At 34.9% G+C, this 27,552-nt stretch overlaps 1 protein-coding gene across 11 annotated transcripts in view; it reads left to right on the forward strand.

Annotated features, from left to right (window-relative positions):
• Pak3 (p21 (RAC1) activated kinase 3) overlaps positions 1–27,552 on the forward strand; it is a 257,142-nt gene that overhangs the window by 191,466 nt on the left and 38,124 nt on the right. For all 11 annotated transcript variants that reach the window (XM_058571641.1, XM_058571635.1, XM_058571645.1 and 8 more), the window contains 4 exons: positions 369–406; positions 7,889–8,020; positions 9,593–9,758; positions 18,422–18,485. In XM_058571641.1, the coding sequence (XP_058427624.1) occupies positions 369–406; positions 7,889–8,020; positions 9,593–9,758; positions 18,422–18,485 (400 nt within the window). The remainder of the gene's footprint in view (positions 1–368; positions 407–7,888; positions 8,021–9,592; positions 9,759–18,421; positions 18,486–27,552) is intronic.

Here is a 27,552-nt window from a genome sequence, read left to right on the forward strand (position 1 = left end):
TGGAGAAGAGGATGAGAAGATGGGAATTTTTAAGGGAGGACAGAAGGAAGAGAGGAAAGAAAATAAATCATGGATATTGATGTATAGAATCATAACAGTTAGGAATAGGTAATCTTGATATTCCTCCTTATAGATGAGGTACACTGAAGACCTGGGAGCTTTTACTATAGGTTGTAAAATGACTTGGTGAGAACATGGTGAGGTTGTAATCGTGTGAGTTATTTTTTTAAAAAAGGTATCATTTGTCATAATGATATTTAATACTAAATTGAAGAATTACCTTCTGCTCAAAGATATTTTTTTTTCTATTTTTCTAAATGAGGTCGTCTTCATGAAATAAAGGTAACTTTTTGTTTCTCACTTTTCAGATAAAAGTGCACATGGATACATAGCAGCACATCCTTCGGTAAGTGAAAAATTAAAGACTATTTGTTATAATCAGGGTTCCCTAAGATCCAATAGAATATAATCGCATAATCCAGTTTTTAGATATAAAATCTTCACAAAACAGTTTTTAAGGGTATAACTTACATTTATAAAATTTCCCTGATTTTAAGGATACAACGAGTTTTAGTAAATTTATACACCTGTACTGCCATCACCACAATCAAGTCTTAGAATGCCCCAGTAAAATCTCTCATGACTGATCACAATTAATCCTCAGCCACTAGTTTGTGTATCACTAGATTGTTCCTTTTATTGCTGAGTAGTAGTATTCCATGGTATAATTATGACATTATTTGTTTAGTCACTCACCCACTGAAGACTTTCCAGATTATTTCCAGTTTGAGGCTATTACATATAAAGATACTGTGAAAATTCATGTTCATTTGTCTTTACATGGACAAATGTTTTTCTTTCTCTATGTATAGAATCTTAAAAATAAAAACCATATTAATAACAACTTCTTTTTATTGAACACTTAAAATGTACAATGTGGGTTAATATTTTATACTTGCTTCATCTTTCCTACAACTCAACTAAGATTTACTTTATAGATGAGGGAACTGAGGATAGAAATAACTTGTCTAAGGTCACAACACAACATTTTAGTGTAATTTATTTCAGCAGACTGAGGCACATTGTAGGAGGTGACTTTGCCCAAAGTCATGTAGGTGTATTGGAAAACCAACTGGAATAAATGTAACCTAGTTCTTGGAAGTGCTATAGTATCTGAAATAATATTCACATACATTAAAGAGGAAATGATCTTAGGCAAAGTTTCCTTTTCTATGAATTTTCATTCTAATACACTGATTGAAACTATTTCCTGACATACATGCTTCTTCAGGGGTAAAATAATTGACATTAGCAAAAGTCCCCTATTTTTTATCCAAAGAGTCATGGATTGCCAGGCTGATTTTTCCCTTTTTGTAGAAGAAAACTGTTGGCCTGCTTGAAATCACCCTGGGTGGATGTGACAATAGTAGATCATAAGTGGTGAAGAATAATGGCTTAGTTAGCCTTTAAAAGTTTTAGTTAGCATTTTATCACTGTGACTAAAAGACCTGACAGAAAAATTAGAGGGAACAGTTCCTTTTGGCTCACTGTTTTAGAGGTTTAGTTCATGGTTTGCTCACTTCCTAGCTCTGGACCCAAGCTGAGACAGAACATCAATGGCAGAAGGCCATGGTGGAAGAAAGCAGCTTAGAATGGCAACCAGAAAGCAGAGAGAGAACTCAAGCTCCCCAATGACAAATTATGAATGCCAAAGGCACAGCCCCATTGACCTAGTTCCTCCAGCTATACTCTACCTGACTACACTTAATCCATATCAGTGGATTTACCACTAATTAGGTTACACCTCTCATAATCTTATCATGTCACCTGAGAATTCTTACACCATCTCACACATAAGTTTTTGAAGGATACTTCATCTCCAGAGCACAACAAATAGTATGGCAGGTTCTCAAAAATTAAAAAAAAGAATTACCATATGATCGAAAAAACAACAGATTGTTGTTCTCCCTATCCAACTAGCTATTTCTCTCTCTTCTTTCTTCTTTGCCATGAGAGCTTAGGAAAGTAAGAAAGAATGTTAACATCCCCTATCAACACAGACTTTACCTCCTTTAATTTAATTAGTATCATACTTGTGCAATCCTGGCCAAGAACTAGATATTGGTTCTTTTAATTTTTTTTAAATTACAGATGGACATAATACCTTTATTTTTATATATTTTTATGTGTTGCTGACGATGAAACCTAGTGCCTCACATGTGCTTGGCAAGCACTATACCACTGAGCTATAATCCCAGGCCTAGGTATTGTTTTTAGGTCAGTTATTTTAAACACCAACCTGCTAGGATAATCTGTGTACTGGTTTTTATTTTCCCCTGAAATATATACTGTTTCTTTTGAGATCGCTTCTGTTGGTTTTGCATATAGAATTAAGTCTATATCATGGACAAATATTCCATTAAATCAGAAAAAAAGTGGATTTGTTTTTTGGATATAAAGCAGCTAGATGTTTTCTTATTTAGCATAAGTTTAGAAGTATGGAGTTCAGTGTGGTACAGTAAATAAGTGTGAACATAAAGAAGCATAATATAATATGGATAGCATTAAGTATGTTCATTAAATATATAGTATCAAATGTGTCTATTAATATGCCATGGAATATATCAATTTGCTATGAAAATGCAGAGAAAAGAGATTATTTTAAGATGGGGATGGAAAGGAAGTAGGCACTTGTCTCTGAGAGGTTAAACTCATTGCTTAGTACCTAACAAGCACTTGCTATATAGTTTTTGAATGCTGAATTAGAAAATGAATCATATAAAAATTGGGATTGGAGCTAGACCTTATTTTAGACAGGATGAGATTTGGATTTGTGAAAATGGGGAAGGACATTCTAAGCAAAAGGAAAAGTTTGAGGAAAGTGCACGATGGTGAGGAGAGCACGGAAACAAAAGTCATAGGTTTGAATAAAGTCTGGATACAAGAAAAGGTAACACAGGAGTGAAACTGTGAAAGAAAACATGGGGCTAAAATCAGAGACCCTTAAATGGTATTTTTAGGAATCTGACTTTTCCAGTATGCTTTGGGAAGCCCTTGAAGTGTTTTGAAGCCAGACAGTGAAGTGATCAAAGGTTATGCTTTGGGAAGTGTAATCTAACAGCAAATGTCCAGAATTAATTGAGAACAGAAGGCGAGACCAAATGAAGAGAGACTAGTGGGGAAAATACTGTATACAACTGAACCAGAGCCCTGATATGAGACAGTGACAATAGGACTGAAAATTAGATTCAAATTCTAGAGATGTTTTTATTACTGATTGTATGTTAGAGGAAAGGATGAGATCAAATATGGCTGTACGCTTAAAATGATATGTGAGTGTGGCTTGGTAGGCTAAGGCAGGAAGATCACGAGTTCAAACCCTTACTCAGCAACTTATTTTTACCTTTTTTTTTTTTTTTTTTGCGCTACCGGGTATTGAACTCAGGGGCAATCGGCCACTGAGCCACATCCCCAGCCCTATTTTGTATTTTATTTAAAGACAGGGTCTCACTGAGTTGCTTAGTGCCTTGCTGTTGCTGAGGCTGGCTTTGAACTTGTGATCCACCTGCCTCAGCCTCCTGAGCTCCTGGGCATATGGGCATGCGCTGCCATATCCTGCTCAGCCTCAGCAACTTAGTGAGGCCCTAAGCAACTTAGTGAGACCCTGTCTGTAAATAAAATATAAAAAGGGCTGGGGATATGGCTCAGTGGTTGACTGCCCCCAGTTCAATCCATATATAAAAAAAAGATATGTGAGTGAATTAAAATATAAGCATATTATCTTTCAGGAGATTCAGATTTCTATTGGAAGATATTGAGATTATCGTACAAAATCTAATTTAATGATCCTGACTACTCGGTATAGGCACAGCCTGAACTGATCACAAGTTTTGGCATCCTTTAATAGTCTGGATAAAAATTAAAATAGAAGCAATGTTGTATTTTCTAAATATTTTAAACAGATGCCTGTTTTACTTCTCACTTATTATATAGTTTCTTTAATATTAGTATATTAAATTCCAAATTCTATTCAGTGACCTACTCTTCAATTTGAAGCCAATTTTAAATTTTATATTTTGATTGTGCTATTAAAATGAATTGATTATATTTAGGATCCTGAGCTATTATTCCAATTTAAGTTAAAAACAATTAATATGAATATGCCATCATTTGCTAAAGAAACTGAATGTGTAGTTGACAGATTGCTCTTTTTTTGATTTGCAGTACTGGTTTGTTTATATACTAGTTATTTTTTTTTTTTCCTTCAGTGTGCATCAGAATTGCGAGGGACGTCTGTTAAGGTGCAGATTCCAGGAGTCTGTTCCAAAAATAGATCTGCATTGAAATTATGAATTCTGAATTTTAAACAAATACCAACAAGGACCCTCAAACTATATTTTCTATCATCTAAGTATCCAAAATCCTTCTTCCAATTCCTTTGGCCTTTAGATATTAATATCAAAGAAAAGATAGTTTCCTAAAACATTTCCTCTAGCTGGTGCATTCTCTGGATCAGGGTTCATAAGGAGTTCAGGGATGGTTTCACAAGCTCTATGAACTGTTGAAAGTATATGTTTAAAAAAGTCTCTACCTGCATTTTTCTGGAGATATGAGCCAAATCTTTCAGAATGTTGAGTCCTTGTCCCAACAAAGGTCAATAAGTGCCTCCCATGTCCCAATGTGTGCATCATGATATTTTTGACCCTCTCTAATTTTGATAAGACAAAAATATGTCATACTTTTTTAATCTACATTTTTACAATTTTAAATTTTAGACATAGTAATTCTCTGCCTGGAAGAATATGGAAACACTACAAAAACGAGTACTACAGGCCTGGGGATATAGATCAGTTCGTAGAGTGCTTGCCTCACATGCACAAGGCCCCACATACAAAAAAAAAAAAAAAAAAAAAAACCTACTACAAAAACTTGTTAAACAAATAAGTTTGTTAAACTTACAGCAGCAAAAATGACCACCACATACAGAATCTTAGCAGTGTCTAGACAGGGAATGTCAGGGAAGCAAGTAGAGTTTAGGGTTCTTGTCCCCGATGGTAAAGAAACTTGAAATATGAAAGGTAGCTACTTGGCCATTATGCACTAATTGGTTTTTGCAACAGTCTAAGAATTGGACCAAGAAGACTAGACCTTGGGTTATAATATTTGCCAGCAGGGTCATTCTTTGATCCTAGTAAGAATTTTTATAAGTGTTCTTTTGGAGGCCATATTAAAGAACTCCTATACTCCACTTTATATTGTTGCTGTAAATTTTTGAAATGGTTTTTAAAAATATTGATTTTTGAAATGATTTGGTTATAAGTAACATTTAATGTATGATTATGTATAATTTCTTGGCAAATCTTTGTGAGTACATAAGAATTGTTGCTAAATAAGAAAATCTAACCTACAATTTGTTTTCAATGTAATGAAATTTCTGTAAATGCTAAATTTAAGTAATTGGTTATGTTGAGGTATTATTATACTCAATAGACATTTGATTATAGATTGATTAATTTACTTGATAGTTTTATAGTGTCCTTTTAGAACTGATGATTTTTTTCTAATCTGAAACATCTTCATAGGCTGGCATAAAGCTTGTTATACCCAAGTTTGGTTTATACTGCCTAACTGATAAAATAGCAGCATTTTTCACATTATAAAAAATCTACTTCATTTATATGAACATTCTGTCATTAGGTATATTCTTTTTTTTTAAAACAAAATATTTTTTAGTTGCCAGTGGATTTTTTTACTTTATTTGTTTATCTATATGTGGTGCCAAGGATCAAAACCAGGGCCTCACACATACCAGGCAAGCATTCTACTACTGAGCCACAACCCCAGCCCCTCATTAGGTACATTCTTGATTCCAATAATCATAAGACAGAGCACCTTTCCAGAAAGAAAAAATATCAAAACAAATACAATAATCCAAAGGTAATTTCTTCCTGCACCTAACTGAATTGCCCTGAACAGATAGTGTTTCATAAGAAGAAAGTGATTTTTTTAAAGCTGGTATCTTGGTGTTGTTAACATTTGTTACTATTGCTATAGCCATAATATGATACCATAGCCCAGTTATTATGATTAAGTTAATAATAAATACAGGTGGATAAATAAGAAAACCAATGTCTAATACACATGAACTTCAATCTATAAATCATCTATATCATCTATATCATTAACATCTATATCAGGGAAATATTCTTTCACATGTTTATCAATTCTAGGGTGCCTTATTTCTCAAAATATATAAATATTGCTAGCTCCTATCAGATATGTGTTATACCTTATGACTCTACTGTAGGTATTTACATTGCTGTAGAAAATCCATATTGAATTTTTAATCACAGACTGAGGTCCTTTGACCTAATAGTCTTTATAGTATACCTATAACTGCCCCAGGATCTTTGAATTCAAGGAATAAAAATTCATTGTAGAATGACTGTGGGCAATATACCCAGTAATGTAAACAATAAACTAGTAAATTCATAAAAACAAAAACAAAAAATACAAAGCAGCTATAATAAAGCTGTTCAGCAGAAATACAAACCATAAATTTAAATTCACCTTAAATTTTCAATCACTTCAGAAAAGTAAAAAAGAAATAGTTGAACTAATTTTAATAATATATTTAATTTAATCCAATATATTAAATTAATATTTTAATACATCAATATATACGTATCAATGAAACATTTTTTAAAATTATCTCATGTGACTGGGAGTGGTGGTTCTCGCCTGTAATCTCAGTGTCTTGGGAGGCTGAGGCAGGAGTATCACAAGTTCAAAGCCAGCCTCAGCAACTGCGAGGCACTAAGCAACTCAGTGAGACCCTGTCTCTAAATAAAATACAAAATAGGGATGGGATATATCTCAGTGGTTGAGTGCCCCTGAGTTCAATCCCCAGTACCAAAACAAACAAACAAACAAATTATTTCACATTAAGTATATAACACCTGGAATGTAATTTACACTTAGAACACAGTTCAGTCTACCTGCATTTTAATGTTCAATAACCATATGTGGCTGGTAGTTCCTATATTGGACAATGCATCAGAATAACAAGTAAAGCTTGTTATAACACATATTGTTGGGCCACACTTGCAGAGTTTCTGATTCCGAAGTGCAAAGAGCCCAATAATTTGCATTTCTAACAAGTTGCTTGATGATGTTGACTTGGGAACCATACTTTGAGAACCATAACCTTAGTTTTTTTAAAATAGACTTTGCAGCCATTCTGCCCCTGTGTTAACATGAATGATCCTAGGTATTGTGGTGGTGGTTGATATTGTTGGTGATATTATTATAATTTATTAGTTATTGTAAATCAACATTAACCTATTGGTTAATATCAAACAATTATTTATGTGGATAGGTGATTAGATCGTCATTTCTATTACTGTCTGAGTGCTTCTTTTCAGGAGGCTGAACAAGGAAGAAACATTTACTGGCTTCCTTATTTTTAGTGAGTATTTGCAGAGCTGTATTAATACAATATCCATATGCATGCTCTGCCCTTCTCAAATTGACAAACCATCAGTCAACAAATTGACAATGTATCCAGTACAGATTTGAGGCTTTAATGGCAGTTTGATTTTTAAGTACTCATTGGATTCAAAAACATTTAACTTTAAAATACTAAAGTAATAAATAGTTCACTGTTTTTGAGCTCCGTGGAAAACAAAAAATGGTTCATTCCATCGTGAAACAAATTGATCTCTGAATGTGAGCACATCTTGCACACCAGATTATAAATGGTTCTTCTCATTTGTAAAATACATAGCTCCTTCCTATCCCTACATGCTTAAATATTCATTTCTGTTTTCTCATTTCTGACGAAAAACAATGAGAATTAATACCTGATACTTAAATTTTTTTCTCTAAGAGTACAAAAACAGCATCTGAGCCTCCTTTAGCTCCTCCTGTATCTGAAGAAGAAGATGAAGAAGAGGAGGAAGAAGAAGATGACAATGAGCCCCCACCAGTTATCGCACCAAGACCAGAGCATACAAAATCAGTAAGTTACAAGTGATTATTTCTACATGGTTCAGAAGATGACCTGTGGAACATAGACTTAGAATACAATTAATCAACCAGTAACCTAAGTAGCATATCTTATATTCACAGAACTTGAGTATCAGATATGATGCTGTGTTTTTTTTAAAAAAATATTTATTTTTTTAGATGTAGGTGGACATAATACCTTTATTTTATTTATTTATTTTCACATGGTGCTGAGGATTGAAACCAGGGCTTCATGCTTGCTAGGCAAGTGCTCCACCACTGAGCCCCAGCCCCAGCCCTGATGCTATTTTTGATTAGTTTTTTTTTAGTTACATATAACATTATAATTCATTTTTAATTATAAAATCATGGAATATAATTTGTTCTAATTCAGTTTACTTATAGTTTTTTTTTTTTTTTAATTAGTGCCTTGTGGATATAAATAAAGGTGAGATTCACTGTGGTGTATTCACGTGATTACATAGGAAATTTCGATCAGATTCATTCCACTGTCTTTCCTTATCTTGTCTCTTCTCCCTCCCCTGATCTTACTTCTATTTTGACAGAATTCCCTTTTCCCTACCACTTTTCTGTTTTTTCCTTATTTTGGTCTAGCTTCCGCATGTCAGAGAAATCATTTGACCTTTCACTTTCTGTGTCTGGATTATTTCACTTAGTATGTCGACCTCCAGTTATACCCTTTGGCAGCAATGCCATAATTTCATTCTTCTTTATGGCTGAGTAATACTCCATTGTGTATATATACCACATTTTATTTTTTCATTCGTTTGTTAAAGGGCACTTTGGTTGGTTCCATAGCTTGGCTGTTGTGAATTGTGCTGTTATAAACATTGATGTGGCTGTGCCACTGTAATAGGATGATTTTTGATCTTTTGGACAAAGAATGGGCTAGGAGTGGAATACCTGGGTCATATGGTAGTTCAATACCTAGTTTTTTGAAGAATCTCCATATTGATTTATGGAGTATTTGCACTAATTTACAGGCCCACTGACAGTGTATGAGTGTACCCTTTTCCCCACCTCTTCGCCAATGTTTATTATTATTTATATTCTGATGGTAGTGAAATGAAATCTCAGTGTAGTTTTGATTTACATTTCCCTGATTGCTAGAGATGTTGAATTTTTTTTTTCATATATTTATTGGCCATTTGTGTTTCTTCTTTACAAAAGTGTTTAATTATTTTGTGTGTTCTTTTTATATTGCAGACATTAATGTGTTCTTTTTATATTGCAGACATTAATTATATTATATTTTATATGTTTCTGAGTTCTTTTTATATTGCAGACATTAATGCTCTATCTGAGGAGCAGGTGGCAAAGATCTCCCATTCTGTAGGCTCTCTCTTCATGCTCCTAATCATTATCTTTGCTGTGCAGAAGCTTTTTAATTTGATGCCATCTCACTTACTGAACTTTTATTTTATTTCTTGCAGTTTCTAAGTCTTATTAAGGAAACTAAAAACTCTTTAAACAATTATGTTTAAATGAGATGACTGTCTCAATATCATAGTTATTCCATGGCCTATGTTTTAATTATAGAACTTTGTATTATTTTGTTTCATAGATCTATACTCGTTCTGTGGTTGAATCTATTGCTTCACCAGCAGCACCAAATAAAGAAGTCACACCACCTTCTGCGGAGAATGCCAACTCTAGTACTTTGTACAGGAATACAGATCGGCAAAGGAAAAAATCAAAGATGACAGATGAGGAGATCCTAGAGAAGCTAAGTGAGTTTGTTTATTTTTTTCCCATCATTACTTTCTTCAAGAGAAACTTTCTACTAATCTATTTAGAAGGAGGATTGATCTTTTGGAAGTTTGTATCTGCTTGTATGAACTCCAGGATACCCACAGTCATGAGATGAAAGGTTTGTGACTCACTCTCCTAACTTAACAGTAACAAAATATTTTTACTTGAAAAACATGTCAGGGTAACAGCATGACAAAACAAATCACATAAGAGATTTTGTCTTATGATTACCCCACAAATCCAGGCACAGTTGTGCACACCTGTAATCCCAGTGACTCAGAAGGCTGAAGTAGGAGGATAACAAGTTTGAGGCCAGCCTAGGCATTTTAGCAGGATATTGTCTCAAAATAAAAAAGGGCTATGGAGGGCTGGGGTTGTGGTTCAGTGATAGAGCACTTGCTTAGCATGTGTAAGGCACTGGGTAAAACAAATAAATAAAATAAAGCTCTATCAACAACTTAAAAAAACTATAAAAAAGGGCTAGGGATGTACCTCAGGGGTAGAATATCTCTGGGTTTAATCCCTAGTCTCCCCCCATACAAAAAGAAATTAAACCATCAAAAGGGATATAATAGTCTTATGATTTCTCCAAGCATTCCAACTGATCAATCACAATAGAAAAATCAACCTCAGAGCCCATCATAGCTAATTGCAACTTACCACAAATAAAGCAGCCTTTTCCCTTAATTTAGTATTATTTCTATTTGGTATTGGGGGCAGAGCAAGCAAATGCTTATAGTCTCCTTCCACAATGTCATTACTGTGTACATGCTTGTGCACATGCATTTTTTTAAAAATATACTTTATTATTATTATTTTTAGTTGTTAATGGACCGTTATTTCATTTATTTATTTTTATTTGGTTTTGAGAATCAAACCCAGCGCCTCATACATGCTATGCAAGTGCTCTAACACTGAGCTACAACCCAGCCCATGCATATACACGTTTTACCCCAGTTTTTCAAAACACTCACATTCTACTCAGTTCTGGGTCAAGAAGATAAAAATTTAGGTGTTCTTCAAAGAGTCAAAGGTCTATGCATCATACTTATTAAACTCATATAAAATCAGTGAGCCCCTGTCTCTAAATAAAATACAAGATAGGGCTGGGGATGTGGTTCAGTGGTTGAGTGCCCCTGAGTTCAATCCCAAATACCAAACAAACAAACAAAAAAGTTGCAGGACACAATGGAAAGATAATGTCCTGTCACCAAGAAACTTACATTATTTTTGAAAGATAAGATTTAGTAGCATGGTACAATCAAAGAATAAGATGTAATCTCTTTTCAGGCAATTGTTTTAATTTAAAAAGGAACAGAGAAAAGGAAGAGAGCAATTCCAGCTGAAGGCCACAAGGAGGCTCTGAGGAGGTGGTGGTCAGGACCATTTTACTCTATTGGGGACATTTTATTAAGTTTGGATACAGTGTTGTCACAATTCAGAGAGTGCTGCTGGCATCTAGTGGACAGAGGCAAGCAGTGTTTCTAAACATCTTGCAATGCACAGGATACTTCCCCTCCATTTCCCTTCACAACAAAGTATTATTCATCTCCAAATGTCATCAGTTCTGAAGTTGAGACATTTTGAACTAGAGGTATTTTGGAAAGGCAAAGATTGGCTTTGTAGTTGTTAATGAGCACTCACAATTGGAATTGTGGGACTTTAGCAAACTGACTTTACTCTATGTGATTAAATATTCTTCTAGCACCAGTACCGACCATTTATTATTACAACCATAATCATTCTCATTTACTGGGCACTTTCTGTACTGCCCACTTTACATACATTATCAGGGTTAATTTTCTCCATAATCTCTTGAGGTAGATTTGAATGTCCTCATTTTATAGATTACTGAAGTAAGCTTGAAAAGGCTTAAGTGACAAAGTCACCAAATTACAGTAATGAAGGACAGAACTAGATTTTTACCTCTTATCTATATGCATTCAAAGCTTACACTCTTCCCATTACCCACTTTGCTTTGCATATCCCAACTCTTGTGTAAAATGGAAGGAAGAAATGAAAGAATTCCTGGATAATTTAAGTTCAATTACTTACACTATTTCCTTAATTTCTTTCTTTGTTCTGTACACATAGATGTGACCTGTGAGATTAAATCAGATCTTAAACATCTTTCAGCCTTGCTTTACTTAAACAGACTGGTATTTAGTATCTGTTTCAAATCTCATTAGATGGATTGTAATGAAAATGCATTTGTACCTTTTAAGATTTTTTTAAAATATTTTTCAGTTATAGGTGACACAATACTTTTATTTCACTTATGTATTTTTATGTGGTGCTGAGGATCGAACCCAGTGCCTCACATGTGCTGGGTGAGCACTCTACCACTGAGCTACAACCCCAGCCCCATTTGAATGTTTTTTTGTTGTTGTTGTTGTGTTTTTTAAATATTTATTTTTTAGTTATAGCTGGACACAATTCCTTTATATTTTTATTTATTTTTATGTGGATCAAACCCAGTGCCTCACATGTGCTGGGTGAGCACTCTACCACTGAGCTAAAACCCCAGCCCCATTTGAATGTTTGTTGTTGTTGTGTTTTTTAAATATTTATTTTTTAGTTATAGCTGGACACAATTCCTTTATATTTTTATTTATTTTTATGTGGTACTGAGGATCAAACCCCGGGCCTCACACGTGCTAGGCAAGCGCTCTACCACTGAGCCACAATCCCAGCCCCCATTTAAATGTTTTTTAAGTTAGCTGACAGACATTATTTTACTGGGATAAACTCTTGGTTTTCTTGCAAACTATAAATGTGCTGGAAATGTGGCCTGTATGATTTCTTGTTTCTTCACTTCTGCACTAAGCAACAGCATGAAGAGGGAAAAGCTACCTTTGGTAACATTTTTATTAAGAATTGAGTGTTTTTTCCTGTATTGGACTTTATTCTTGGGCTCAAAATCTCTTTTCCTATAGCCAGTGGGTCATCTGTGACTGTTCATGCTATACCTACACATCTTGACAGGGAGAACTGGTAGAGAAATGGAGGAGTGTTTCTTAATTAGTAGATCCAGGCTGAAAGATATGTCACAGTCTCGGCCTTGCTTTGCTATCACCCTCCCTGTGCCCTTTGTCACTAACACACTCACACTTGGTAACCTTAGACAAGTCATTTTGCCCAGTGAGCTTCATTTCTTATCTGCCAAATGAAGTTAAGAATCATAACTAGATTTAAGAAGTCTGTCTATGTGGTGGATTTTAGAGAGTTCAGCCTCTGGTTGTGGACAGGCATTGAAGTGAGAAACACCCTGATTCAAATCGCAGACCCATGGGGCTGGAGTTGTGGCTCTGTGGTAAAGCACTTGCCTAGCATGTGCAAGGCCCTTGATTCTATCCTCAGCACCACATAAAAATGAATAAAACAAAGGTATTGTGTGCAACTACAACTAAAAATAAATTAAAAAAAAAAAACAAGTTGCAGACCCACTGTTACCAGCTCTATCACTTTGATCCAGTTATTTAACTTTTGTGGACCTTTCTTTTCTTCATCACGTGGGATAGTAGCAGTAAAGAGTATTAGCCTTATACCACTGTGATAATTGAATGAGAATGATTCATGAAATAACCTCAGCAAATGTATGTGGCACATAGTAGTTAGTTATTCAAAAAACTGGTAGGTACTGTTTTTTCTTACATGAATATGAAGCCTTAATAATATAACACAATGAAATACACAATTTTTTTAGTGTATGTGCTGGGGATGTAACCCAGGGCCTTGCTCTTGCTAAGCAAGTGCTTTATCACTGAGCTAAAGCCCTGGCAGCTGGGGTCGAATCATTGACACAGACTAGCTGTGTGACACTGGCAAAAGCACTTAACCTCTCTGAACTTCAGTTTCTTCATCTGAAAAACTGGAGATCATATTAAGAATGTAATGGGTGAAGACTAAATGAGTTAAAATACGTAAGACATCTAAAAAAATAAACAATAGCATAAAAATGACTACTATGCTATTTTCACAAAGTGAGAGTCACCATATTTTTCAGTACTTGAAGTAGGACAGAATTAAAGTAAAAATAATTTCAAATGCATTGTCTCTATACAAAAGTGATTGAGGACCTTGGAATTGGGGGTATCATTAGAGTTTGGGGAAGGAGTAGAAGAGCCTATGCTGAGAGACAAAGGAGCGGGTAAAGGGAGACAGAGAAGGAAAAGGATGGCCTACAACCCACTCCAGAGTGGACCCCACAAACATTAACAGGAGGAAAAGGAAGCCTCTATTTAATCATCCTCACCTTTAGCCTCAGGGAGCTGATTGCTAGGAGGCAGGCAGTCCAAACCACAGAGCCACTAGGCTATTCATCTTCCATGCAGATACTGATTGTGGGGGCCAAACCAAGGGATCATTAAGTCCTGAAATGAACAGATCATCTTTCAGTTTTACACAGACAGATCGCCTGAGTCTGGCTTGTTCATTGTGGTCTGTCTGGATCTGTTGGAAAATAAAGAAAGTCCTACATTTTAGTTAAAAATTCCAAAAAGGCACATTCAGCAAAACAAGCAATGCTGGAAATATGTCTTTATCCTCTTTCCTCCAGGGTCCTACAATCACCTATTCCTCTTTTCCTTCCCCTACCCCAGTATTCCCCACTCAAAACTCACTTTCCTAAGCCATCCTCAGATAGAACTGATAGTAATTTATGAAACTATTTTGCTTTTTCTCAGGAGTCAAAACCTTTATTATGTCAAAGAGAATATGTTTTAATGGTAGGAGTTCAGATTAGCTTAATATGTCAGAGAATGCATTGATGGGTTTTCTGCCAGTGAAACCACAATGTGAGAGCTCTTTTCCAAATACTAGCATTTACTGATTTTGTAAAACCTTGTACTTGAAAGTGAATGGTTTGGTTTCTGTTTAGGGAATTGCTTTGGTAGAAAATTGTTCTGATGTTGCTATCATTTTTTTTCTCTGAATTTTGGTTTGCTGATTTTTTTCACCTTTTAAATATTGTATCACAATGTTTTTCTTTTGCTTTATTGTATTTGAGACTTAGGATTGTAAACAAGACCTTCAATACCCTTGCCTAACATCAGTAGATGGCAGCACACACTCTCCTGTGAAGGGTAATGGGTGAGGGGACGCCATTTTATTTGAACAGTAGTTAAATTCAGAAGCAGAATCTCAGGAAAATTGTTGTCTTTTGGTAATCCTCATGAAAGGATTTATTTCCAGATTTTTTTAACCTACATACCATGGAAATAAAAGTTGAATAATTTACTACCATGGAGTCTCATTAACTGAACCCCGCCAATAAGAATTGGTCATAATTCAGAAAGTGGCTTGGGCTGAAGCTTATTTTGCTTTTGATCAGTCTATGGAAAAGAGTCTGCTCAGCAACTTAATAGTAAAACTTTCTTAGAAAACTATAAACTACTTAGTAAAACTATGGTTTCAACTGACTTTAAAATCATCGTTTCATTAGGGAAAAAAAGGGTCAGGCACTTACCCATTAATAACTGACTTGAAAAATATGGCTTTTAGTGATGTGGAAATCTTCAGACAACTTGAAAAATAAAATAGCAACTCAGAAATTGCTAAGTGGGTGGTATTCTATAGAGACAGCTCATGTAACATATATTCTTTATCCCATATTAAACTATGAGGCATTTATAAAAGATAATGCCTAATTTTAATTGAGTTCAATTAAATAAATATTCACTGAATATTTGATATATTTTATAAACAGCATTGAGGAAGAAGGCACTATGGATACAGAGGTGATACGACATGACTCCTGTCTTTAAGAAACTGTGTCAAAGGGGATAGCAAACAGATGGATAAAATGATCCAAAAAGGAGAGGGGGAAAAAAGGAAAAACTAAAGAGTGAGAGAGGAAAAATACAGTAGTAGCACAGAGAGGGTAAGTTACTGACTTTATTCAAAGGGATCAGGGATAACTTCCTCAAAGAGGAAACATCTGAGTATTAAGGCATGAATAGAAGCCTATCCTGAAGAAAAATGGGAAGGACATTCCAGATAAAGACTTGACATCATATGCCTAGGACTCTAATGTATTCAGTGTTAATTGAACAAAGATTCAGTAGTGGAGGGTTTTGTTGGGGTTACAGAAGAGGCATCTAAGCTGTTAAGCAGAAGCTAATCTTGATCTGCAGTTAAGTTTGTTTTGATTAGATGAGAAGATTCTAGTGGTAAAAGATGTGATGGGGAGAATTAGAGTGGAATCATGAGAAACCTTGTACTCAATGCCAAAAACTTTAGGCCTTACCCTGTAGATGATAGGGAATCATCCTGGTATCCTGAACCACAGAGAATCACATGTTTTGATCAGGTATCTACTTCCAGCATCACCGGAGAGGTGTGGACTCTGATCTGAAATATGCAGAGAGTGGAAACAGGAAGTCCATTTAGGAGGCTGCTGGAATAACTCAGGCAAACGATGATGAGAATCAAATAGAGAATTAGGATTCACATATATAATGAATAAGGTTAATAAATGTTCATTTTTTTCTATAGAAAAAATTACAAAGCAAAGAAAAAGTTGTTGAGAGCCCAAGTAAAGAAGCAGAAATAAACAAGGGACAGGTAGAAGAGATGTCTAGGAAGTAAAGAGATTCCAACTTGGTAGGAAACTGAATGAGCCAGTGAGGTAAAGGATGAATCAAAGATGATCATATTTCTGACCAGGCTATAGAGTGGGTGAATTGACAGTAGCACTGATTGAGATTGGAATTACTAGAAAAAAAGTTATATCAACTCATATTGCCTAAGTGTTATTTAACCTCATGTAAACATGGACTTCCTTTACCAAAAAAAAAAAAAAAAGCAAGAACCACCTCAACAATCTGATGAATAGTCCATGAGTGAAACACTTTACTAATTTTTTTCTGAATATGATTAGATATGAATCAAGCTGTCCATTGGCCCAAGAGAATAGATATTGTCTAAATTTGCATGAGGCATCATTTATAGACACAGCACAGCATTCAAATACATAATTGCTTTTTTAAAAAAATATTTATTTTTTAGTTGTAGTTGGACACAATACCTTTATTGTATTTATTTTTATGTGGTGCTGAGGATCAAACCTAGGGCCTCACATGTACTACACGAGCGCTCTACTGCTCAGCCACAATCCCAGCCCCTACATAATTGCTTTTTTAAAAACATTTTACAGTAGATGGACACAATGCCTTTGTTTTATTTGTTTATATGTGGTGCTGAGGATGGAACCCAGTGCCTCACACATGCCTGGCAAGTGCTCTACCAATGAGCCACAACCCCAGCCCCATAATTTCTTATTCTAATGCATTTAATAGACAAATATTTGTTGAGTGGCAGCCACTGTTCTAGGCACTGAAGTTAGAGATGAAAAGCCAAATTTCGTGGCCTCCAGGAAAAGCATGTGATTCTCATTATAGGGATCAGAGAAGACTTCAAAAGGGAGAGTGTTTTAAGATTATATTTAAATGATAATTATGAATTCATGAGTTAGATGGGAAGGGGAATTGGAAAGTCTATATGAAGACCTATGCGTTGGATAGTGATGGCATGTAAACTCAAGGTAGTACAGAGAGAGAGAAGAAGAATACTGAAGAATACTAACACTGGTTAATAGGAGCCAGATGGTACTGGATGGTGAAGGACCTGTGCACAACTAGAGAATTTGGTTTTGATCCTTCAGTGATCAGAAACTTTTAAGTGCTTTCTTAGAGATGGTTTAGAAAACAGGAAAAATAGAGAGTTATTGCTAACAAGTACAAGGTACCTTTTGAAAATGATGAAATTTTCTAAAATTACATCATGATGATGTTTACACAAGTCTGCAAATATACTAAAAACTATTGAATTGTGTGCTTTAAATGGCTGAAGTTTATGGTATGTAAATCCTATGTCAATAATGCCATTTAAATATTTGAAGCACTGGTAGGGCCCTAGGTCCAGGGATGTATGTTTTTAAAAAGTGAAAGTCTCATTACTTTATGATCATACTTTGTTCTTCATTATACCCATCCCTATCCCTCATTTTGTCCTTAGCACAGAACTAGGTGTACAGTAATTACTCAGTAGAAACTTGTACAGCAGAATTGAATGTAGTGTAGTGATTAACTTTATTCCAAGTCAGAGAATTCGTCTTTCCAATAATAAAGTTTAATAAAAGTGTCTAAAAAAATTCTTAGATGTTTTCATTTCCTAATCTACAATATTATTTTATGAAAACTTTGTGACCAACCCTGTTTTGTTTTCCAAACATCATCAATTTGGGCTAGGGTTGTGGCTTGGTGGTAAAGTGCTTGCCTAGCACATGTGAGGGGAGGCACTGAGTTAGATACTCCACAGCACATAAAAATAAATAAATAAAAATAAAGGTATTGTGTCCACATACAACTAAAAAAAACATAAAAACATCATCAAACTTTAATATAAGCATCATGGGTAATTATTACCACTTTAATTCATATGTTACTATTTGTTTTTAAAACAAACGAAAAGTAGCATGTTTCATAAATATGAGAGTATTTGCTTAATTTTTGTCATTGACTTTATTAGAGAGAAATCAATTAATCAGTTTAACTCTCTCTCTCTCTCTCTCTCTCTCTCTCTCTCTCTCTCTCTCTCTCTCTCTTCTCTCTCTCTCCCTGTTTCCCCACCTCTCTCTTAGGAAGCATTGTGAGTGTTGGAGACCCAAAGAAAAAGTACACAAGATTTGAAAAAATTGGTCAAGGGTAAGTGATGGTTATTTGAGATATCAAAAGATGAGCACCAGCAAGAGGTATTAAAATTTAATAACAGCTTGGATTCCTGCCAATTCATGCTTGTCATTTCTTGGATTGTGTTTGCGTTTTACAATCTTGGTCTTTCAAGCTGGCAGACTGACTGATAATTAAATCTACAAACATATCTGCTGGATTCCCAAGGATCTGGTGCCAGAGATTTGACTTAGAAGTCTGTCATGGGCTCTAGGAATCAAAACTTTGCAAAAAGTTCCTGATATTCCTGATCATCAGCTAGACATGGGAACCAGTGTTAGATCACTGGAACTGAAGGGAGGGGTCAACGGTTCTGCAAGTCAGCTATAATTAGGTATATCTCTTAGGCCTTAGTGTAATACTAAATGGGAGGGCCTGAGTCAGCAACAGTGTTTGAAGTAGAAAAGTTCTGTATAAAAAACTGTGCCTTCCTAAGTCACAATCCTCAATTCATTTGCTTCATTCCTCAATGGAAAATACTACAAGACAAGTTGTAAACGGACAGTGTCATGCATTGAAGAGGACTAAGAAAAGAAAATCTGGTTTTAGATTTTATTTTAATCGGTGAAGACTCTGGGAGTGCTATCAGTAAAGGTGAAATATACACTCCATTTGGAAATAGCCCTCCAGATCGTTGTTATTCAATATGGTAGTCATATTTACATTTGGCTGTGGAGCATTTGCAATTTGGCTAGTCCAAATCAAGAGATATGCTGTAAATATAAAATATACATCTAATTTTGAAACAATATGAAAACAGAATGTGAAATATCTCCTTGGTAAATTGTATATTGATTACATGTTGAAATGATAAAACAACATATGTTGAATTAAATAAAATATATTATTACAATTAATTGTACTTTTGAAAATGTTTTAAACTGTAACACTAGGAGGTTTATAATAGGGTTTATATTAGGTTCTTTTTCTTTCTAAATATTTTGTTGTTACAAATTGACATAGTGGTGTACATATTTATAGGCAACTGTGTGATGTTTGGTACATGCAAATATCACATGATATTCAAATCAGGGTGAGCATATCTATCTCCTCCAGTATTTATCACTTCCTTGTGCTGAAAACATTCCAAGTCTTTTCTTCCAGCTTTTTAAAAATATACGTTACATTATCATGATCTATAGTCACCATACTGTGAAATAGAGCATCAGAACTTATTTCTCCTAACTATAATTTAGTATCCATGGATGAGTCTGTCCCCAACCCTTCTTCCCCACTACACTCTTCAGCCTCTGGTAACCATTATTTTGCTCTTAACTTATATAAGATCAACGTTTTTGCATTCTACATATGAGTGAGTTCATGGACGATTTTTCTTTGTCTGGCTTATTTTACTTATTATCCTCCAGTTCCAGTCATGTTGGTGCAAATGACAAGATTTCATTCTTTTTAATGGCTGCATAGTGTTCCATTGCATATATGACCATATTTTCTGAATCAATTCATTAGTTGATGGATACTTGTGTTGATTCTATTTCACTATTGTGAATAGTCCTGTAGTAAACAGGGGAGTTCAGATATGTCTTTGACATGCTGATTTGATTTCCTTTGGCTATATTACCAGTAATGGAATTACTAGGTCATATGGTAATTCTATTTTTAGTATTTTGGGGAACTTCCATTCACATTCTCACTAACAGAATGTGAGGGTTCCCTTTTCTTCACATTATTGCTAACACTTGTTATATTTAGTATTCTTGATGATAGTCTTTGTTAGCAGACTGAAATGATACCTCACTGAAATTTTGATTTGTATTTCCCTGATGAGGAGTGATGTTGAACATTATTTTCTGATACCTGTTGGATATTTGTATGTGTTTTTAAAGAAATATCTACTCAGGTCTATTTTTTTTTTTTTTTTTGGTTTTGTTTTTTTTCCAGTACTGGGGATTGAACCCAGGACCTATCTATTTGTACCCAGGCCTCTATCACTGAGCTATTTCCCCAGCCCTATTACCCTTTTTGTAAAAAAAAATTGTATCCTTTTTCACATTGAATTGAGTTTCTGGTATATTCTGAATATTAACTTCTTATCAGATATATAGTTTGTTAATACTTTCTATGATTCTGTAAGTTGTCTTTTTGCTTTATTTTTTCCCTTTGCTATGCAGAAGCTTTTTGTTTGATATAATACCCTTTGTCCTATTTCCACCTCACATTATCTTTCTAATGGACAGAACTGCTATAATTGTAGGATTAAATGGGAGCTATTTGTTTATTTATTTAGTCACAAAGAGCTTTCTTCAAACAAAATTCTTTTTTAGAGGTGGGAATGAGAGATGTTATGATTTTGTTTTGATTGTTCATTCCCACCAAGACCCAACTGAGCCAACAATAGCATTGAATTTAAAAAGGAAAAAAAAAAGTAAGAAATGGTTTCAAATATCTCCCAGGTAATGAAGCAAGACTAATTCCTACAAGAACAAAGATTAGGCCACCAAGCAATTTTGCATACCAAAGAGATTTCCCCTTCTGCCTGTTATTTATACCCTGACCTCTAAAGGTGAAAAGTAAAGTTCTTTATTTCTGAGTACCTTTGTAAAGTCTGGATAATCTAAACTAAAACATCAAAGCAGAAATTCTGCTTGCCTTCTGCAGGAAAGTTTATTTTAAATTTCCACTGAGTTCATCATTTTAAAGAATGGTGAAATCACCGGATAGTTCACTTGCAGGCGAACAACCTTTTCATAAGCCTTAGAGGATAAGGATTCTATTTTATTTCTCCTTTTGTCTCCTTTAGTATCTAGCATAGTGCTTCCACCTATACTAGGCCTTGAAAAAAATTTATACAGTTATGGTCAACAGCCAACTTCATTTTGGCTGCACTCAAAGTTTAACTACCAAGCTTCCCTCCTCTGCTGCCCCCATTGCTCTGGAACTGTTTTTTGCATCAATAAATATTTGTTGAATTAATGAAAATGTTTGTCTTTATAGCTTTCTCTTTCCTCTGGCTTTTCATGTGTGTATGCATGTGTGACTTGTGTGTTTTCGCTCTGGCTCTTGCTCTCGTCAGTGTATCTTCATCTCCCATAATGATTTAGTCTTTCTCACCACGTCTTATTCTTTGTCCTTTGGATATTGCACACATCTTTTTTCATGCATGTTTGCTTCCCCTTCTACTGTCCTCTCTGTTTCTCTCTCTCTCTCTCTCTCTCTCTCTCTCTCTCTCATACACACACACACACACACACACACACACACACACATTCCAAATGGTCATAATATAAACCTCAATATATATTTTTATAAAATCAAGATGTATTTTCAAAATAGCTTTTAATATATAATCTAGCAACTTGAATATACTTATTTAATGTGATTTTATCATTTGTTTACTAATTTATTTTTCGTTCTTAGTATTCTCTGTTGTTAAGTTTAAAGTGAATGAGCAAAATATTTCTTTTTTTTTTCTCTGCAGATTCAGAAAACCACTCATGTATTAACTTGGTTTTTACTTACATGGCTCTCAATTTATTTTTCCATGAATTACTGGCCTAAATTAGACAAACTAGTTCTACTCTCAATATATAGACCTTTTATTTTCTTTTCATTAAGTGTGGGGTTTTTATTGTTTTGTTTTACCTATTGTTGTGGCATCATTCAAATCGTTTGGGTAACCATTCAATGCTAGGAATAATCAACCCCAGTATTCCATTTTCAGCTTCAGGGAACACAACAGCTCACTCTTGGGAACCAGATTTAAGAAAAAACCTCTTCATTAATCACCCTTGACTACTTGGAAAACTAAATTTTTTCCAGAATGGGTTTCTGCCACCCCAGCATTCAGGCCTGGAGCCAGAGCATTGGGATCCATCATCCATAAGTCAAGTTCAGAATTCCAAGTCTAATAATTTGAAGACATAGCTGAAGAGTCAGAAGCTAAAGATGATATTATTTCACTCTGTTTGCTGTGAAAAGTGTTCTAAAATCAGCCAGACATTTTGAGCACATGCATACAAAGTGAAATTATGAAGAGAGGTAAGGAGGGGGGAGACAAAGAGAGAGAGAAGGAAGAGAAGGAAGAAGAAGGAAGGAAAGAAAGAAAGAAAAAAGGGAGGGATGGAAGGAAGGAAGGTACTTCCCAAATTGTCATTAATAATTAATTGTCATTAATAACATGAATTCATCTGAGATGTATGTGGTGGAAACAGAAGAATCTTCATTCTCTAGGATAGTTATGTAAATGAACTTGTTTGATAAATGTGGTAGGATGAGACAACAAAATCAAATATTTATTTTCCATTAGCAGCCTTCGTTGGCAAGCCTGTATAATTCCCAAATAAGTAGTAGCTATGTAACAGAGGGCTGAATTTACTAATGTTAGCAGCTGTTCCCACAGATTTCTCATTAATACATTGAATTTACTTTAAGACCTTTCCTTAAATGAGAATGCACTGAAAAATAAGCCCTTTTTCCCGTCAGTTTCATGTTATATTTTCTCTTCAACAATGTAATAAAAAAATTGTGAGGCAGCAACTTTAAAGAGATGGTTTAGAACCAGTTTAACAAATACATTTTTCTTTCAGTGAACTTCTATCCTGTGCCTACTATGTATATAATACTGTTCAGAATCAGGTTCTGGGACTTCACAGTGACTTCTGTGTTCATTTTCCCCCTAAATATCTGACAGCGAGAAAAGGGGAATTGTATCAAAATACAAGCATATCCCCTTCCCCCATGCATATGCCTTTCTCTGATATTTTTGCCCACACACTTATCTTCACACTTATCACACTTATCTTCATCTCCCCCATAGATCCCTCCTTGGCTTCTCTGATCCTAATTGTCCTTTTCTGTCTTCTGCCCTTCAGAACCTTATAGATTATACCAGCATCAGCATGTATTTACTTCTTACACCTTAGTTTGTCTAGACAGGTAAAATTCCTTAAAAAGAGGCAAGATTGTAAACTCAGAAAGCTGTGAACAAATTGTTTAATTTCTTTAAGCATCAGTTTCTCCTTCATAGTAAAGCATAATGCACATACTTCATAAAGTTTTGAAATACAGAGAAGGTATTTAAAGTGCTTAGTGCACTCCATGGCGCATAGGTACTTAGTTAATGCTAGTTATTATTAGGAGTGAAAGATTTACCCATGTTCTACTATTATGCAGAGCAGAATACAGCAAGTATTAAAATTTACCTACCAAGAGCTATGGGCAAAGAAAGGGAGGTAAAATGATTTATAGCCAGGGAGGGGGTGTGAGGTCAAAATTCGTAGAGCAGTGTACATTTGAGTAGTGACCTGAGAAGATGTAAGAAGTTAACAAGTTGGGATTATGGGAAATTTCATTTGAAAGAAATCAAGTGAATATTTACTTTATACTATGGGATTCATTCCCTTTGATATCTGTAGTGTCTGCAAAAGTGTCTGGCATTGAGTGAATACTCAGTATTCGTTAAATGCATATTGAAAAGACCAGAAGAATAAAATATATGGATATACAAAAGTCCAATTGGCAGGAAAATTAATAGGAAATAATGCTAGAAAGATAGGTTAGGGGTATGTTATAAAACAACTTGAAAGATATAGGCTACACTGTTTTTTATTTGTTTAAGTTTACTTTTTTCAGAGTAGGTGATACTTGGACTTGGCATAATATTCAGAAGGCACAGAAGAATTGATAGTGAAATGTGTGTCCCTCCAATACTTGTCGCTTAGCCTTCCACTTACCCTGTACAGAGGAAACCTCTAGAAAGAGACTATTGATGGTTTCATATATAATACTTTTATAGATTCTTTGTGCACATACATGTGCACACACACATGTAAACACAAGCTCACATACACATACCCCATACACGCTTAAATATAAGGTGACATGAAATAATTTTAAAAATATTATTGACCTACCTAAATACATAAACTGCTAGATGTATAAATAAGTGGTTGAATGTCTACTTATAATGTTTAATTTGTTAATTTACTCCTATTTAAATATTTGAAACCAAACATTACATAAAATTATATTGATTTGGGGAGATTTTTTTCTACTTTTATATTTCACAATCAGTGGCTTTCAAAATATTCATAGGCATATTTAACATTGTTGTTTTTATAATTACTAGAACCTCTTTTTGAGTCTCCTAGCAGCTATCCAAATGTATCATCTGCTTTCTATCTGAGATCTTTGAGATATTAAATTAACATGTGATTGTCCCTCAGTAGTTTATTCCTGCCATAATGTTAAGATGTTTGTTTTCTGAATCTGGCCTATAAAGTTTTATGACATATCCAGTATACCACTCCTTAAATCTTCTGTTACAAATATTCAGATTTACACAAAAGTAGAGAAAATAGTACAGGAACACTGTGATTAATTTTGCCCATATTTAACACTTATCAATAATTTTTAATAAAATCAGAATGCCATTATAAGATCTACAAAAAATTAACACTTGTTTGATATTGTCTAACTCCTAGTCTATAATCAGAATTCTACAGGTATCTCAAAATGCTATTTTTACAGTTGATTTGTTCAAACTAACAAGTGAAGATGACCCACACATTGTCTTTCGTTGTGTTTGTTAAATCTCTGTACTTTAAAGTAGTCTCCCTTCTTTTTCCACCATTAGAAAAGTAGGACATCATTGACTTGTTAAACTAGACATCATCTTGCAGAATGTACCTCTTTCTGGACTTGTCTGCTAGTTGCATACAGTATCATTTAACTTGTTCATCTGTTCTCTGTATTTCCTATAAATGAGTGTTAGCTGTACAGGCTTAGTAAGATTCAAGTTCAGCATTTGGAAAGAGTTTTCATAGGTGGTGCTCTATCTATGTTTTGTATTCCATCACATCAGGATGCATTGTCCAATTGTCCTGTATTTAACGATGAGTAGATTGACTGGAGGATTCATTGGGTAACTTTCACCTTCCATGTAAAGTTACCCATCAACTTTTCATCCAATAGTTTCATCTATTGATGATTGTTGCTAAAATCAATTATTTCACAGGGGATTGAAAAATAGGGATTTTCTAAATCTGTCATTCTTCCATATTTGCTAGCTAGAATATTTTATGTGTGCTTGGTGTTGAGAGCCACAGCCGAAGGGGCCCCAGCAAACTTCCAGCTGCCAGCAAACTTCCAGCTGCCAGCTGATGATTGGCTCACAGCGGCCCCAGCAACTTCTAGCTGCCAACTGATTGGCTCCTCTGCGGTGATGCTCATTGGGCTGTTTCCCCGCCCTTTCAGACCATGGAGCTGCTCATTGGGGGACTTTTTTTGGCTCCGCCCACACGACCCAGCCAATCGTCCTCAAGAGCAGGAGGAGTGGGGGAGGTTGAGAGGCTTGTGGGAAGCCTGTGGTGGCAGTTGGGCTCTGAAGGTTTTTCCTGAGGAGCTGTTTTGTTTGGCGTGTGTGGTTCTAAAAATAAAGTTTGTTTCTTTTGACAAGTGGCTCCTGAATTGTGCCCAGCCAGACTGTGGCACTTGGTACTAGGGATTAAACAAAGGGGTGCTCTACCACTGAGCCACATATCTAGCCCTTTTTTAAAAATATATTTTTTAGTTGTAGATGGACACAATACCTTTATTTTATTTGTTTACTTATTTTTATGTGTTGCTGAGGATCGAACCCACATGCTAGGCAAGTGCTCTCTCACTGAGCCACAACCCCAACCCACTAACTGTTTTTTTTTTTTTTTTTTTTTTTTGTGGAGCTGGGTATTGAACCCAGGGCCTTGTATATGTAAAGCAAGCACTCTACCAACTGAGCTATATTCCCAGCCCCATATCTACCCCTTTTTATTTTTTATTTTGAAACAGAGTCTTGTTAAGTTGCTGAGGTTGGCCTCAAACTTGTGATCCTCCTGCCTTAGCCTCTCAAGTAGATGGGATTACAGGCATGTGTTACCAGCACCCAGCTTAGAATTTTTTTTTAAGAACTATACTTCATCAGCTAGGGATCTTTAGCTACCCTAAAATGTAGTCATGCAAGAAAGTCAAGATGAATTCTTTATTTTTTTGGTAGAGTTGGATCAAACCTAGGGCCAAATCCTTCGTTATTATTGCCAATTTAGTATAAGGAGTTGGTACCCACATTACTTCCAAAAGTTTCCAATGAGTGGTGGTTTTATTTTATATTTTTAGGAAGGGAAGAAAGCTTTATCTTTTATTTAAAAGCATCCTTATAAACTCATGAGTTTATGCATTTTGTTTCATTTTCATTCATCAGTATTTTTAAAATATTTTTTCAGTTGTTAATGAACCTTTATTTTATTCATTTATTTGTATGCAGTGCTGAGAATTAAACCCAGTGCCTCAAACATGTGAGGCAAGCACTCTAACACAAAGCCACAATCCCAGCCCATTCATTAGTATTTTTAATGATCAGATTATTCCATCTTTAGTTAATGGAAACCCCTTTTACTGTATTGACTTTGAAAGAGATCTTTTAAAAGCTTATTTAGGACATCTAATACTTGTACTTATAAGACGACACCCCCAAAAATAATTTATGTGCATCCTTTCTTTTCTAATTCTAACAGGTACTCTCTATGGATATCTACAACTAGCACTGAATATTGCAACCTAATACGTATTTCCCAAACTGTATTTTGATGATTAAAACCAAATGAACCTTGTATTTGAACACAGTGCATCTCTCTCTAGTCTCTCTCATATTTTTAACACAGTGGCAACAGACTATATTTCCCCTTTTCTATTATGAGCCTCTCTTTTTCTGTTTTAAAGATGGTTTCATATCAGTAGTTTATTCTTTTTTATATAATTTTATTTTATTTATTTATTTTTATGTTGTGCGGAGGATCAAACCCAGTGCCTCATGTGTGCTAGGCCAGTGCTCTGCTATTGAGCTACTACCCCAATCCAGTACTTCATTCTTTTTAAAAGATGCATAGGGTTTTATTGTTTGGATTAACTGTAAATTATTTAAGCAGGCCCCGATTGATAGACATTTAGTTTCTTTCTGATATTTGCTATTATAAACAAGGCTTCAGTGCATATCCTTACAGATAAACCATTTGACACTTATGTAAATTTATAATTAGGATAAATTCCTAAG

Source organism: Marmota monax, unplaced genomic scaffold (genome assembly GCF_021218885.2).
Source record: "Marmota monax isolate L192 unplaced genomic scaffold, Marmota_monax_Labrador192_F-V1.1 WCK01_AAM20220418_F8-fsc00050, whole genome shotgun sequence".
Classification (NCBI taxonomy): domain Eukaryota; kingdom Metazoa; phylum Chordata; class Mammalia; order Rodentia; family Sciuridae; genus Marmota; species Marmota monax.